Raw genomic sequence first — 13,381 nt, 5'->3', positions numbered from 1 at the left:
AATCTGCATTTATTTTACTTTATGTTAAAAAAAGGTTCAAAGGAAATTGTTTACCTAACTTTCAAATTAGAGAAAACAAGTGCACACGCTAAAACGTAAATAGTCCATACCCTAAATTTTAACATGCTACATTTACAGAACAAATCCCGCCATAATAGCCATTAAAAATTAATTTCAGTCACTAATGGATCTAAAGCAGCGGTCCCCAACCTTTTTGGCACCAGGGACCGTTTTCGTGGAAGACAATTTTTTTCACGGACCGGGTGGGGGGGGGTCATTATTGGGTCTTTCCCCCTTTTCAAAGAAGCTCTCCAGTGACGTTTGTTTTTTTTACTCATGTTGGCTACTCGGGGTTAGAGCTTGTGGGCTTTACCAACACTGTGACTGAGACAAGTTGCGCAGTGCGGGAAAGAGGCGCGGATGGAAGTGGTGAATAATAAAATAACGGGCAGGGCCACGCGCGGACTCACCGCTCTCACCTCCTGCTGCTGTGCGGCCCGGTTCCTAACAGGCCACGGACCGGTACCGGTCCGTGGCCCGGGGGTTGGGGACCCCTGATCTAAAAGATGCCCTATAGCTTCGCGATCTAAAAGGACATTGTAAAATGTGAGCATTGGCAGGTCTGACTTCTCCCCCCAAAAAAAACAATTCACAAAGGGACCGTCGTGCTGTTGAAAAAGTAATTTAGGAATGGCCATCGAAAAATCCCCCCCCAGCTCAACGATATTAAAGAGTAAATACAATAATGGACTCGGCTCACGAGAGCAAAGAGCGTGGGTACAACAAATCCATTGCGCCAATGTCTGCACAATGTTTACCTACGTATCTCCTCAGGAGAAGTAAGTATGAAGGAAATAATGTCTGCAAGCTTATACGTCCTGTGCCATGCTGTCTCCCTATCGAGCAGAGCAAAGCCAGGAGGAATAAATCAAACACTTGCAAGACTAACAGAGTCTTATGTTTTTATTCCATTCACCCTTTCAAAAAGAACAATATTTCTCGTTTAAGGAGCAATTTTTCTTCGAAACAATTATCTTTGCATTACTGTTGCAATTCAGTGCGCTTACAGTTTGTTACCTCCACGTGTCAGCCAATACATCAGAAACCGGGGCACAATTTAGTGGTAGTTTTCTGTTTGAAGAAGGGCCTCCATTATTTAACAGCCATGCCATTGTAGCAGGCAAACACACTGGAGATCGTTAGTTCTATATCTTGGACTTTATCTTCTTCCCTGGGCCTGCCAAGTATGGAGCAGTGAAAATAGCCTTACCCAAGACAGCAGCAGCTATATAATTAGAGATGCCATTGTTTGCATTTCACGTGCCAGGAACACAAGCATAAACTAATGTATGGCAAGCCCGGGCAGGTTACCGGCTTAATGAAATTGCCTTTAATGTGACAACCCATTTGCAAGGGGGGAAAAAAGTCCCCACAACAAAATGCTGCATTTAAAAAAAGAACACATTAATCATAGTAATTGCACAGTAACGGCTTTTGTTAATATAATCTTGAGCAATAATGTTTTACACGCCTGTACTAATTATGGAGAACAAAATAAAACTGACGACAACAGCAGCAAAACTTTGCTCTTACAATAATTGTGATGCTGTTTTGGCTACCATTTATACAAATATAAAATGTGCATTTGCATTGACAATAAAGCCGTCCAAAAGGTGATGTTTTTACACACAAACACCCGTACACACCCACGTGCACGCTTGCGTGATGTATGATTTACTGCAGACAAAGCTTCAAACGAAAGCCACCACGTTGAATTGAATACTAGGGGAACCTGTATCAACAAAATGTACCACCGTGCAGCTTGGCTGCATCGTGCGGAATGTAATTTCACTCCTAAATCCTCGTTTAGGAGAGCACCGATCTGAAATACGGCAATGCGGGGGTCTGTTTTAAGTGAGCTGCGTGCAACATCCAGCCTGCTGATTGTGCACTATTCAAATAACAAACGCATGAAAGCCCATTGCAAATACAATTTTTTTTTAAAGTCCACTGCAACATAATTTTAGCAGCGTGCTCATTAGGCAGGTTGTCGGTATGTGGCTGAGCTACATTCTGCATTATTAAGAGCACACCTGGGCTTTGTTGACCAGGCTTTAGGCTGCTGCGCTCCCTTTGCTTCTGGAATATCGCATGAACTGCAGTAGCCTGCATCTGACCTTCTTGGATCCCTCTGCAATTGTACCTTATAGAAGGCCAAACTGTCTTATTTCCCACGAGTAAAGAATTCAAGTTGAACAAAGGCACTCTTGTCAGTCGGATTTCTGGCACGGGCCAGGCATGTTTTATTTATTTTATTTTGTTGCTGCAGGCATACAGATGGCCCCAATCTGTGATCACATAATCAGAAAGATTTGCAGTCACTTTTTTTTCTTCATATATAACATCCCATTTTCTTATTTCACCTTGACAGCCCACTTGCTAACTCCTTGGTTTGAAAAAGAACGCGGACATCTGTTTATGTTTTTAACTATGCTATGTTTACACCGAATTACCTACATAGCTGATTTTTGTAAAATAAAAATAATTGGAATAATGTTACAATGCGAAACAAACGTATCATATCCATATTCTTGGTTCATTTGGTAAAGTCACGTAGAAGGGAAACAATAAAATAATAAAAATATAAAACAATAAAATTCTCACGTTTCTACCGCAACACAAGCAATCATCATCAGGTGTGAAAACCACACATTTTCAAATTTTCTTGTTGTGGTTTTCACACCTGATGATGATTGCTTGTGTTGCGGTCGAAACGTCGTGAGAATTTTATTGTATTATTTTATTGTTTCCCTTCTACGTGACTTTACCGAAAGAACCAATAATATGAATCCCTGCAGTCACGAAAGCTTTAAATCTAAATTTAACAGTATCATATCCAGTTCAATTAAAATGTATCACAGTGCTCCTGCCATTACCTTCAGTCTGGTTTTCAAACAATACAATTCTATGCGTTTATAATTGACTCAGCCCATCATCACTCCAGAGTCGATACAACGAGTACCACTTTGTGGGGACGCCGTTACCTGTTGCCCTGTGCTGTAGGAATGTTGAATGTCTACCACTGATTGAGGGCTGTAAACATTGAACGAGCAATGCCTCAATGTTCATTTAAAGTGGGAAATCACCTTGACCTGGAAACATCCAAATACTGCGTGCACATATTGCGCCGAGCGAATTGTCTGCTTGCATATTTGTATCTGAAATGGTCTCATGAAATACTTTTTTTTAATGAGCATCAGGTGGAGAATTATTTCACGTTATTTTGTTGGTCAAAGTGTGCTTTGTGAACAATTGTCCAATATATCATGACCAAAGGCTTACCTTTGCATTATCTGCCACGATGATAAGTTCCACGTACTTCATGTTCTTCAAAGCACTTCTTTTGAGCTGAATTATATATATACATATAAAATGGGGAACAACATTATTATGTGATGCACATTTCAAAGCTGACTTTGTCCAACCGAGCACTAACATATAAAAGCCTTTGTAAATTTCAGAGTTCCATAACATACAACTAGCTCCTTTAAAAGGCCCAGGCAATTACCTCTGGTCGTATAATTTAATTTCAATGGAAATTAGTCCGGTTGTAACCATTAATACAAATTTAACAGTTGAACCAAGTTGGCATGCATTCAATTCCACTGCACAGAATGCATGTTTGTGAGTGGCTTATTATACGAGTTTAATTGTATAGAAAAAAACACATTTATAATAAGGCAGGAACGCATTCTAAACCTCACAAGAGATGAGCTGATAAGTGCGTGGACCATTAAAAATACAAGCAGATATGTTTATAAAATGATATCATATCAGCAGACTACAGGGTATCTAGGTCACATCCTTAGCTGGCTATCAGAGGCTTTGTCCTAATGGAATGTCAAGTTATCAAGAAGATCTGTGCAAAGCCTGTGATATTGAAACATATGCATGTAAATGCATTTAATTTTAACACCAACAACACAAAAACACACAGTTTGATGGCCTGTCGCTCACATACCGCAAACTAAAATTAACGTGACATTTCAGTATTCTCACAAAAACAAAACAGAACAAATGTAAGTGACGCAAGAATGACGTGCAGTCCTGATTCACGAATAAGAGTCTCTCAAGACTGCCAGAGAGATTAACCAACTTCAACATCGTAAAAGGTAATCTATCCCACCACATTTAAATTAGAACATTATGTTAAGGCGGTTCAGCCCTCCAATTTCTTGCTTGTACCGTTGCTGGCGGAAGGGCTGTCACGAGAGGGAGCTGTAGAGAGGCCCTCTAGTGGGAATTTTGTCCTTCCCTTCCACATTGGTAAGGTGTCTTTGAAGAGGTTGGGAGTAACCACAATTCACCCCACCACATGTGACCTGCCGATCGACTTACTGTGGTGTTACCATTTATCTTGCTGGGCTGTATTAAGTGATCAAGGCTCAATGACCTTTTGGCACAGTCGGATTAACCCAACAACACGTTGTGCCTTTCCAGGGGCTTTGGTGCTCTTATGGGCCCCCATGACAACTGCCAGTAGCCCTCCTAACGGAATGCCCCCTCCGCCCCCTTACTGACTGAGCGATAAATGTAAAATAAGTCCACTGCTTTCCACATTGGCCATCAGCTGTTCAGAGCCTTTAGAGGTCAGCTGCCAGGGTCTTCAACACTCCTTAATCTGGCACTGCCTTTTGGCATATCCTTTTTTTTGTATTTTCACAAGTTAATCCGGTTGTGCTATCAGTTGCATGTCCAGAGGTGAAAAATCCATTCAGAACACTCACAGCATGTCCAATTTGTCTGGGCATGGCCTGCAAAAGGCAATTCTTACACAGGAACTCTATTTTTTAAAGAATGCTTAATGTGGCATTTCATATCCATTGCACATTAGGGGGGCACACTTTCCCACAAGCTCTACTCTGAGATTGTCACACAAAACTCAAACTGATAACTTAAATTTGTAAAGGTGTAATGCAGCAAAAGAGAGCGCAGAAAAAAAAACTAATTTTATGCGATCGCTATTTTTATTGTTGTCGCAGTCATTGCTGAGCGGGTCGAGAATATAAACTCAGTGCCGGAAGAACCCAGTTGCAATCGGGGGCAGCAGTGGCTGCCCGGATGTGAACTTGGGAGGATGGCGGCAGTGCCCTCTCCTCCGAGCTACCGCCAACATCGGCCTCACCCTAGCGTGGCCGTGCGAGTCGACCGGCGGCAGGACGGGGAGCTCGTGGTGCGCGTGCGTATCGTTCAGGAGGTCGTGCCCGCACGTCCTCCCGTGAGCGAGCAGGAGGTCGGCGCGGTAGATGCGGTGGCGCCCATCGCCAGCTCCTTCCAGCGGCTCGATAGCGTAGGTCACCTGCCCCAGCGTCACGAAACCCCTGGGGGGAAATGCACAGTGCTCAGGATCGCACTTTCGTCAGAATGGCTTTTTAATCGTGGTTGTCGGTGCCATCCAGACAATGATGTTGTAATTAATATTGGCAACATACTCCGTAAAAAAAAAAAAAACGATTGCATTGCACTATGCCAAGAATGGGGATCATTTCATACAGCCTCCGGCCAGCTGAAGTCTACCACTTGAAAACGGCCCACGAACAATATGAATCCGTCACTGCAAGCATCTCAGTTGCACTAATCGGCAAGTAGAAGGGAACATTTTTGACCGAGCACCCCCGTGTTAATAAGGAAAGTGTACTCGATCACCTGGAGCATTGCAAGGGATGCATGCACTGACAATGCTAAGTGACTGAAGTGTGTGGTAACGTGTTGCCCGCCCTCAATATTTAAAGGATTTGCCACCCCTGCACTATGCTCTAGCGCAGGGGTGTCCAAACCTTTTGCATAATGTGCAGATATCTGCAGGTCACAGACATATCACAAATAAATAAATACACGGACAGCACAACAGGAATGGGGGTGTATTAACAAAAACGACGAGAGAGATGAAAGGTACATTGAGAACAATGGACACACAAGGAATTGGGATGAAAATGTATTCAGAAGAGACGCATGAAAGAGAAAGGACAAATACACAGGTACAGAATGCGGGCTAGCGAGAGCGCACTTCATTCTACAGCACACGAGTCCTCACTCGCATCCCTCACAGCTCACTGCCACCCCCCATGTGGCCCCTGCCTGCCGTGCGAACAGGACGAGTAATTAAAACTTACTTTACAAATTACTGCGACAGTAATTAACGTTTCATTTAAAGCTGCATTGGCTGCTTTCCGATGGCAGGTTTGAGTGATGCCGTGAAACCGCATTCATTGAGTCGACGAGTCGGATTTGACTCTTCGGGCCGTTGTTTAGGGTCACAGCTCTCCAGGCCCCACCCCAACCACCCCTTCTTTAACGTTTGCCAAGAGAGCATGAAACTTGGGGTAAAAAGTGGAATGTCAACAGAGCGAGCTACCGCCGCCCACAGCGAAACCAGAGGGGCTATCCTGGGATCAGGATACTCAGGAGGCAAATAGCCCACTGGAAATATGCTGGAGATTGACAAACGAGCAGAGTGTCGTGTGTTCGAAGTCCAGAGCTTCACAAGTCACCCAGAAAATCCCGAGGCATCATAGCGGCCAAATATTTAACATGGTAGTACGTTCCAAAAACGATGCAAACATCATTTCTGGCATTTTCTTAATGCATCTAGGTGTTAATAAGAATATTTAAATAACCAATAACAAGGACAATGCAGACATATTACAATTACATTTTTTTCCCATTAAATATGATCCATAAAGCGCATTAATAAATAATAAAAATTGATATTAATGTATAGCCACAGCTCGACAAATCCATGCAGTGCAGTCATGGGGGTTGTTTGACCGTACTTCACCACGTTGGTCAGTGCGAGTTGGTGAAGGGGGTCCCTGGGACCAGTTTAGCTATCACTCGCCACTGATGGTAGCGGTGGCCAGGAATTGAACTCATGTTGGGAGGTTGCTACGGCAGTGCGCTTAGCAATGTGCCACCAACCCGTCATTGGATAGAGATAGTGGTGCAGCAGTAGGACAGGGGCTATCGCACTGCACTATTAACCCAGCAACTTGAGTTTAACTCATGGTCACAGCTAACACCACCAACAACAACAACAGTGAGTGATACCAGAATCAGTCATGGGCCGACCCCACCTTCGACTAACCACACCAACCAGCACCAACAAACATCGATCAGCAAGGTAAAAATATGGTAACCCCCCCCCCCCCATACCCCAACAACAAACTAGCAGTGGATTGACAAAGGGTTGTGAATTATTATTTTATTATCGTTAAATCAAATTAGGCAGAACACGTGCATGTTCATTGGCACGTCAATCGCGGGGTGAAGAAGGGATCATGTAGAGCGCACATCAGGAAGAGTAAGCCACAATAAGGTCCGGCAGGAGATAGGATTGGATAAATGGGGGCTCAGCTGGCATTGGTGTTTCATTGCTGATTACACTCATGATGAAACCTTCCACACTGCTTATTTCCATTATAGTTTTCCCATTACAAAGCTACATGCAGGTGTATTACTTTTCCATGCCAACCCTCTAGTGACAAGCTCATGGTACTAAATGTGTAAGTTTCAGGTTGCGCCCTGTGTTGTCCGGCAAATTGTCCGACGTTTCGCTCCCAACACGTGTAGTGAAACGTCGGACATTACGCGGAACGACACGAAGACACCAGAGAGCGATAGCACATGGTACTCTTACTCTGTGCTGACAATCATGCAATCAACAATGATAAAATAGTGCTAAGAATGTGTCTTTATTTTAACAGCAGGTGCCAATAAAGCATAAAATACGACTGCCAACCCCGCATCAGTCGACCTCACACGATTTTCTTATTCATGGTGAACTTTATCACGGCACAATAAGGCCGATCACAAACCATTATTTTTTTTTTACCCTATTGGGTCTTTTCAAGAGGATAAACAAAATTTACAGACGTAATGTGGAGATTAAATCAGGTTTTCATAGGTGGCTTCCGACAAGCTCCTAGTAAAGTCCAGATGAGCTCCTCCAGCAGAGATTAAGTTCACCTATACCTTGCCCGGAGCATGCCAGCGACCCCCATATGAATAGCCGTTTTAGTTGGTGTCATGACTGCAACATTTCTCACCTGACAATGAAAAAATGTAGCATTTACATTTTCTTACTTTTTTTGTGGTTTTCCCAAAAAAATATTTGGGGGGGGGAAAAATGTATGACAAAATGTAACTAAAATACATCGACACTCTACAACAAACTTTGCAATATGCAAAGAAACATTTCTGTATATTTGGTTTAAGGTTGAATCCATTTATAAAGAGTTGAAGATAAAAAAAAGAACAGCAACATTCACAATAGTGCAGATGGCCGTCGAGTATGCATGAGAACACTCATAAATACGCATTTGCTTTTGTTGGGCATTTTATCTTTCTGAAGTATTTCCTATGCCTAAGGCTCTTAAATTCTTGGAAGGCGCCCGTTGCATTTGGTTTAAAAACACAATTCATTTCCCCCTTCTCACTAAAATCCCAAGGGCTGTAAAGCAAAAAATAAAAATCCGATGCAAATGAATGGAAGGCCTGTTGTAGTTGTTCTGCACACATGTGTTATGTTAGTACAGCATCAGTTTGACATACAAATAAAATATGTATTTGTTTTAAATAGCATTGCCATTATCTAAAACATATGTATTTTATGGTTTACTTCAGGTGGCCTTAACTTTGGCATAAATTTGAACAAGTTGACACACTTAGGTTACAACACATATGCTTTGAAACAACAAAAAAACCGATTGGGAAATGAAACGAAAAAAAAAACCTGGCAAGTGTCCTCATCACTCCCATGCTCCGTTTCATTAAAGGAAATTAGCTTAATTGGAGATGTGGCAGAAAAAAAGAGGCCTTCAACAAAGACATTCATGCAACAATGAAGTGAATACATTGTGCAGCGATGTCCAATTGTGACCACAGCAAAGGATAAAGCGGCCACGTAAGTTAACACAATGCCAAGGCACAGCCCTGAAATTACTTGCTCACACCCTTGCTTGTGGGAAGCGCCTCTGTTAGAGGCTGCTCCAGAAAGCTCCCTCGAAGTGGGTATTTTGGCATACGCTCCATGCTGGATAGATGTCTTCGAAGAGGTGGGAGTACCCACACGAGACCAAATGTGACTGCGGTGGGCACATTTATACCGTTGGATGCACATAGATGGGAAGATTCAAAGTAACAATTGACCATTTATTTCAACTTCCGTGCCACCGCGGCAGCATTCCCACTTGAGTTTATACAATGTTGCAAATGCACATTGCAAGTGTCGCGTCCGTAAGCAGATGAGACAATCAGACAAGCATGTCAACAAGTCTCAGGAATGAAACAATGGATCATAACAGCTTTCTGTTGCTTTGTGCACTCATGGACCATGCTGTAGAGAGAGGGCTCTTACCAATAACATTTGGTGAAACCAACAGTGCTTATCGCACCCGCCTCCCCTGATGAGACCCAGAAGGTCGAAAGCGGAGCAGCGTTTGTGCACTTAATCAAATGTTGCTGGTGAATGCCAGTCTAGAATACCAAACGGCTGAATTTTTTTGTTGAGATATGGAATGGAAGCAGATTTATTTATACATTTTTGTTTAGCAGCTTTTGACCTCACCTCTATCGTTCTGGCTATGTATTGCATGACATTCGTAAAAAATACACCTGTTGGCTTGATTATCCATGACATGGCTTATGCAACGATATTTGCAAGCGTGAGTCTGCATCGTTGTATTATTGTATTCACAAGAAAATGTTGTAATTTGTTCAGAACACAAAAACAAAGATAAAAAAATTAACTAGCCTTGTAGCTCAATAAACTAATAATACACCACTCTCTAAAAACACTTGCCAATAACCGCAACTGAGTGAGTAAGGAAGCAACATAGATGAAGGTGCAGCCCAACCAATTGCCTGTTCGTGCCACTGCTGCTGGAAGGGCCACCCACAGAGGGAGTTCTCGACAGCCTCTGTAGAGGCTCCTTGGCCTTCTGCTCGACGAAGGCCAACGTGTAAGAGAAGTACCCACAATTTACCCCACCACACCAGACCTGCTGATTGACCAATCGTGGTGCACCTACAGTAGCCATAAATATCCAACGCTGCAAACAGCAGGGTGACATTGTAACGATGAATAACCACGCAAGGGAAAATTATAACACATTTCATCCGCAGTTTAATGTTCCAATCTAAATACATCGTTACTGACAATTGTACAACTGTTGTTCATACGTCCTTTGTCATTGTGCGTATATTGTTATTATTTCATGCTCACGAAGATACTCATTATTGTTTAAGAGAATCATTCATTATTTTAAGTATTTACTTTTAAAAAACGCGTGTTGCGCTGGTTCCCATGAAATGAATAATTTGCTCAGCAAATGGTCAGAAATGAATAATTTAAATCAGCAATGCACCGGCGTGAAGCGGCCCAAAACTGATTATTCATCGGTGACCTCCACCCAGCCCTTCCTCACCACCCACAGTTCCTGTCCAACTGTCCTATCCCACCCTCAAACAACAGTCTATGATCTGCTAAACATCCCCACAACACAACACTTCAGACCATGTATTTATTCCCCCAACCCACATGCATTGCAATTGGAAGGGGGAGTGGTTGTGAATGCTTGTCCAACATTTTTCCGCTACTTACTTAAGGAATTGAATGCATTTGAATTTAATCTTAACCAATCCTGCACACTTTGCCTTCACCCACCGGTACTGATCAATTCCACTGCCTTCAGTTCATCTGAATTGAAGCTCCCAGCACGTGGAGTGAAACATCGGGCATTGTGCTTTGCACAATGCGTGGGTTCAACCTGTCAACACACTGGAGAGCTGTACAGCACTAGAGTGAAAAGATTCGCGGTAATTCCATTCGTGAGTGCTTGGCATGTGGGAGGAAGCAGGGCTCAACTCTGATTAGCTCCCAATGTCAGCCCTATCGTGGGTGTTTTTGGTAATTTTCTGTGAACTGCAAAGAGTGTCACACAACAAACCAAGCATTCTCAACCTGAATTAAATAGAAAACCAAATGCAATATGACCTCATTGTGCAGTCATTGGTGACCAGGCTGAGTCCATCAACTCACTCAATTTGAAACTCCGTTTTAAATCATGACAAGGGTTGCCTGGAGTTGAACCCATGACCTCAGCGGTGCCAGCTCAGTGCCCTGACATTGCATTAGCCCCATGAGCCACCTGGCAGCCTCCGATTCATGATTTGTTGTGCACTATCTAGACGTTATGTTCTATAGCACATGTGTCCACAAACCAGCAAGAGTAGTGCTCTTAAAAGCAAGCTGGTGTGGTTAACGGTTCCTTTTCCAGGGTGTGCATTTAAGTGACGATTGACGATTCACTCGGCAGCGTTGTCCAAACCCAGGTAATGTTACTAAATGCAATGAACACAAAGCATAACGCTAATGATCTTGTTTTCATTTGATAAGCTATTGTTGTCCAACGATGTGTCAGGTGCAGCAGTTCCCTAACTTAGAGACATAATACAAAACAGAACAGCACTTTGCCCCTAGACACATTGCCATCTGCCAACTCGCTCACACTATTTCTCTCGTACATACGTACGCACACACACCACACACTTCTCCTTCTGGTTAGAGTAAATGCTCTTGGCAAGCACACACACACACACTCACACAGACGTAGAGACCGAGGAAGTAAAGTATCACATCTGTGAACTGGCTCAATGCAGGTCTCACATCTCATTTGCACCTCTCAGCAATGTGATTTTGTCTGACAGATACCATCGCCAAGGATTGCAATGGCATTAAGATTACCATAGCTACCGGTAATGCGGCTTGCATTTTAACTTCTTAGACCCAGAGGCAGTGGCCCACGGTAGATTTACGCAAGCTGCTACAATTTCGAAGCCACCGACGTGACCAACAGCTCATGACTGAAATGCCCTCCGATTAATACGGACTGCAGGTAGACGTTGCGGTGTACGACTACGAATAAAATCATATTCTTAGCTCTTTCGGTAAAGTCACGTTGAAGGGAAACAATAAAATATATATAAAACAATAAAAATTCTTATGACGTTTCGACCATAACACAAACGGTCGTCATCAGGTGTGACAACCAACGGCAAGAAACATTTGAAAGAAGTGGCGGTTTGTATTTATTTATTTTTAAACGGTGTTTGTGTTTATTTAAAAAAAACCCGTTAGCACCACGGGCAGCGATTTGGCAGTTTGTTTAGAAACCAACAAGCTAAGAGTATGAATTACTGCAGTCACGAAAGCTTTAAATCAAAATTTACGAATAAAGTCATACATTTTATATTCCAAATTAACATATTTGCACATTAACAGTTGTATTTGTTCTTGCACAATATTCAGAGTCAGTTCGCCAACTGGCAGCTCACATGTGGTGGGGTAAAGTGTGGGTACCCCCCCCCCCCCTCTTCCAAAACGTCTAGCCAGTGTGGAAGAGCAGGCCAAAAAAAACATCTTCTAGAGGGGTCCTCTTGAACTCCCTCTAGTGGAGGCCCTTCCACCTGCAGGTGTGAGCAAGCAATTCCAGGGCTGACACCTTTACCATTTATACATTGCGAGTTAACAATGGGTTATAACAATGGGTTATATTAAACACATTCCTGCGGAGGGAGCTGGTAGGAACGTTGGGTTGCTCGGTCAATGGCCAGGGACAACGGCGGCGTGGTGTATTCCGCAAATATGCGCGACTGAGGGCGGGCACAAGCCGGCGTGAGTAGGTTAAACGTTGAGTTTTATAAGGGCACCACGGGGTGACCAGCCCCTCCCCACCCAGCCCCACCCCACCCAGCCCCACCCTCCCCACCCCCACCCAGCCCCTCCCCACCCTCCCCACCCAGCCCCTCCCCACCCTCCCCTCCCTCCCCAGCCCCTCCCCACCCTCCCCTCTCCACCCAGCCCCACCCCTCCCATTTTATACGGGTGTCCGGATACACGTGGACAGACATCCAGACATACACAATTAATCCCCTGCTTCCTGTGAATGAATCCCGGTTGGGCTTCCAGTCCACTACGTTTCCTACTAGTAATGCCCACTAGGAGCGCATTTGTTATATATCCGGGTGTCCGGATACACGTGGACAGACATCCACAGACATACACAATTAATCCCCTGCCTCCTGTGATAATCCCGGTTGGGCTTCCAGTCCACTACGTTTCCTACCAGTAATGCCCACTAGGAGCGCATTTGTTATATATCCGGGTGTCCGGATACACGTGGACAGACATCCACAGACATACACAATTAATCCCCTGCCTCCTGTGATAATCCCGGTTGGGCTTCCAGTCCACTACGTTTCCTACCAGTAATGCCCACTAGGAGCGCATTTGTTATATATCCGGGTGTCCGGATACACGTGG

At 43.7% G+C, this 13,381-nt stretch overlaps 1 protein-coding gene across 2 annotated transcripts in view; it reads right to left on the bottom strand.

The window, feature by feature from the left end:
* LOC116941303 (disintegrin and metalloproteinase domain-containing protein 12-like) overlaps positions 1-13,381 on the bottom strand; it is a 167,772-nt gene that overhangs the window by 68,909 nt on the left and 85,482 nt on the right. For both annotated transcript variants that reach the window (XM_076066329.1, XM_032952212.2), the window contains exons 6-7: positions 5,186-5,381; positions 3,343-3,408 (exon numbers count right to left, since the gene is read on the bottom strand). In XM_076066329.1, coding sequence (XP_075922444.1) covers positions 3,343-3,408; positions 5,186-5,381 — 262 coding nt within the window. The remainder of the gene's footprint in view (positions 1-3,342; positions 3,409-5,185; positions 5,382-13,381) is intronic.

This window comes from Petromyzon marinus, chromosome 11 (genome assembly GCF_048934315.1).
Source record: "Petromyzon marinus isolate PM22_M1 ecotype Great Lakes invasive population chromosome 11, UKy_Petmar_22M1.pri1.0, whole genome shotgun sequence".
NCBI lineage: Eukaryota > Metazoa > Chordata > Hyperoartia > Petromyzontiformes > Petromyzontidae > Petromyzon > Petromyzon marinus.
The sequence above is the reverse complement of the archived record's forward strand: the minus strand, read 5'-3'. Positions and strand labels throughout refer to the sequence as shown.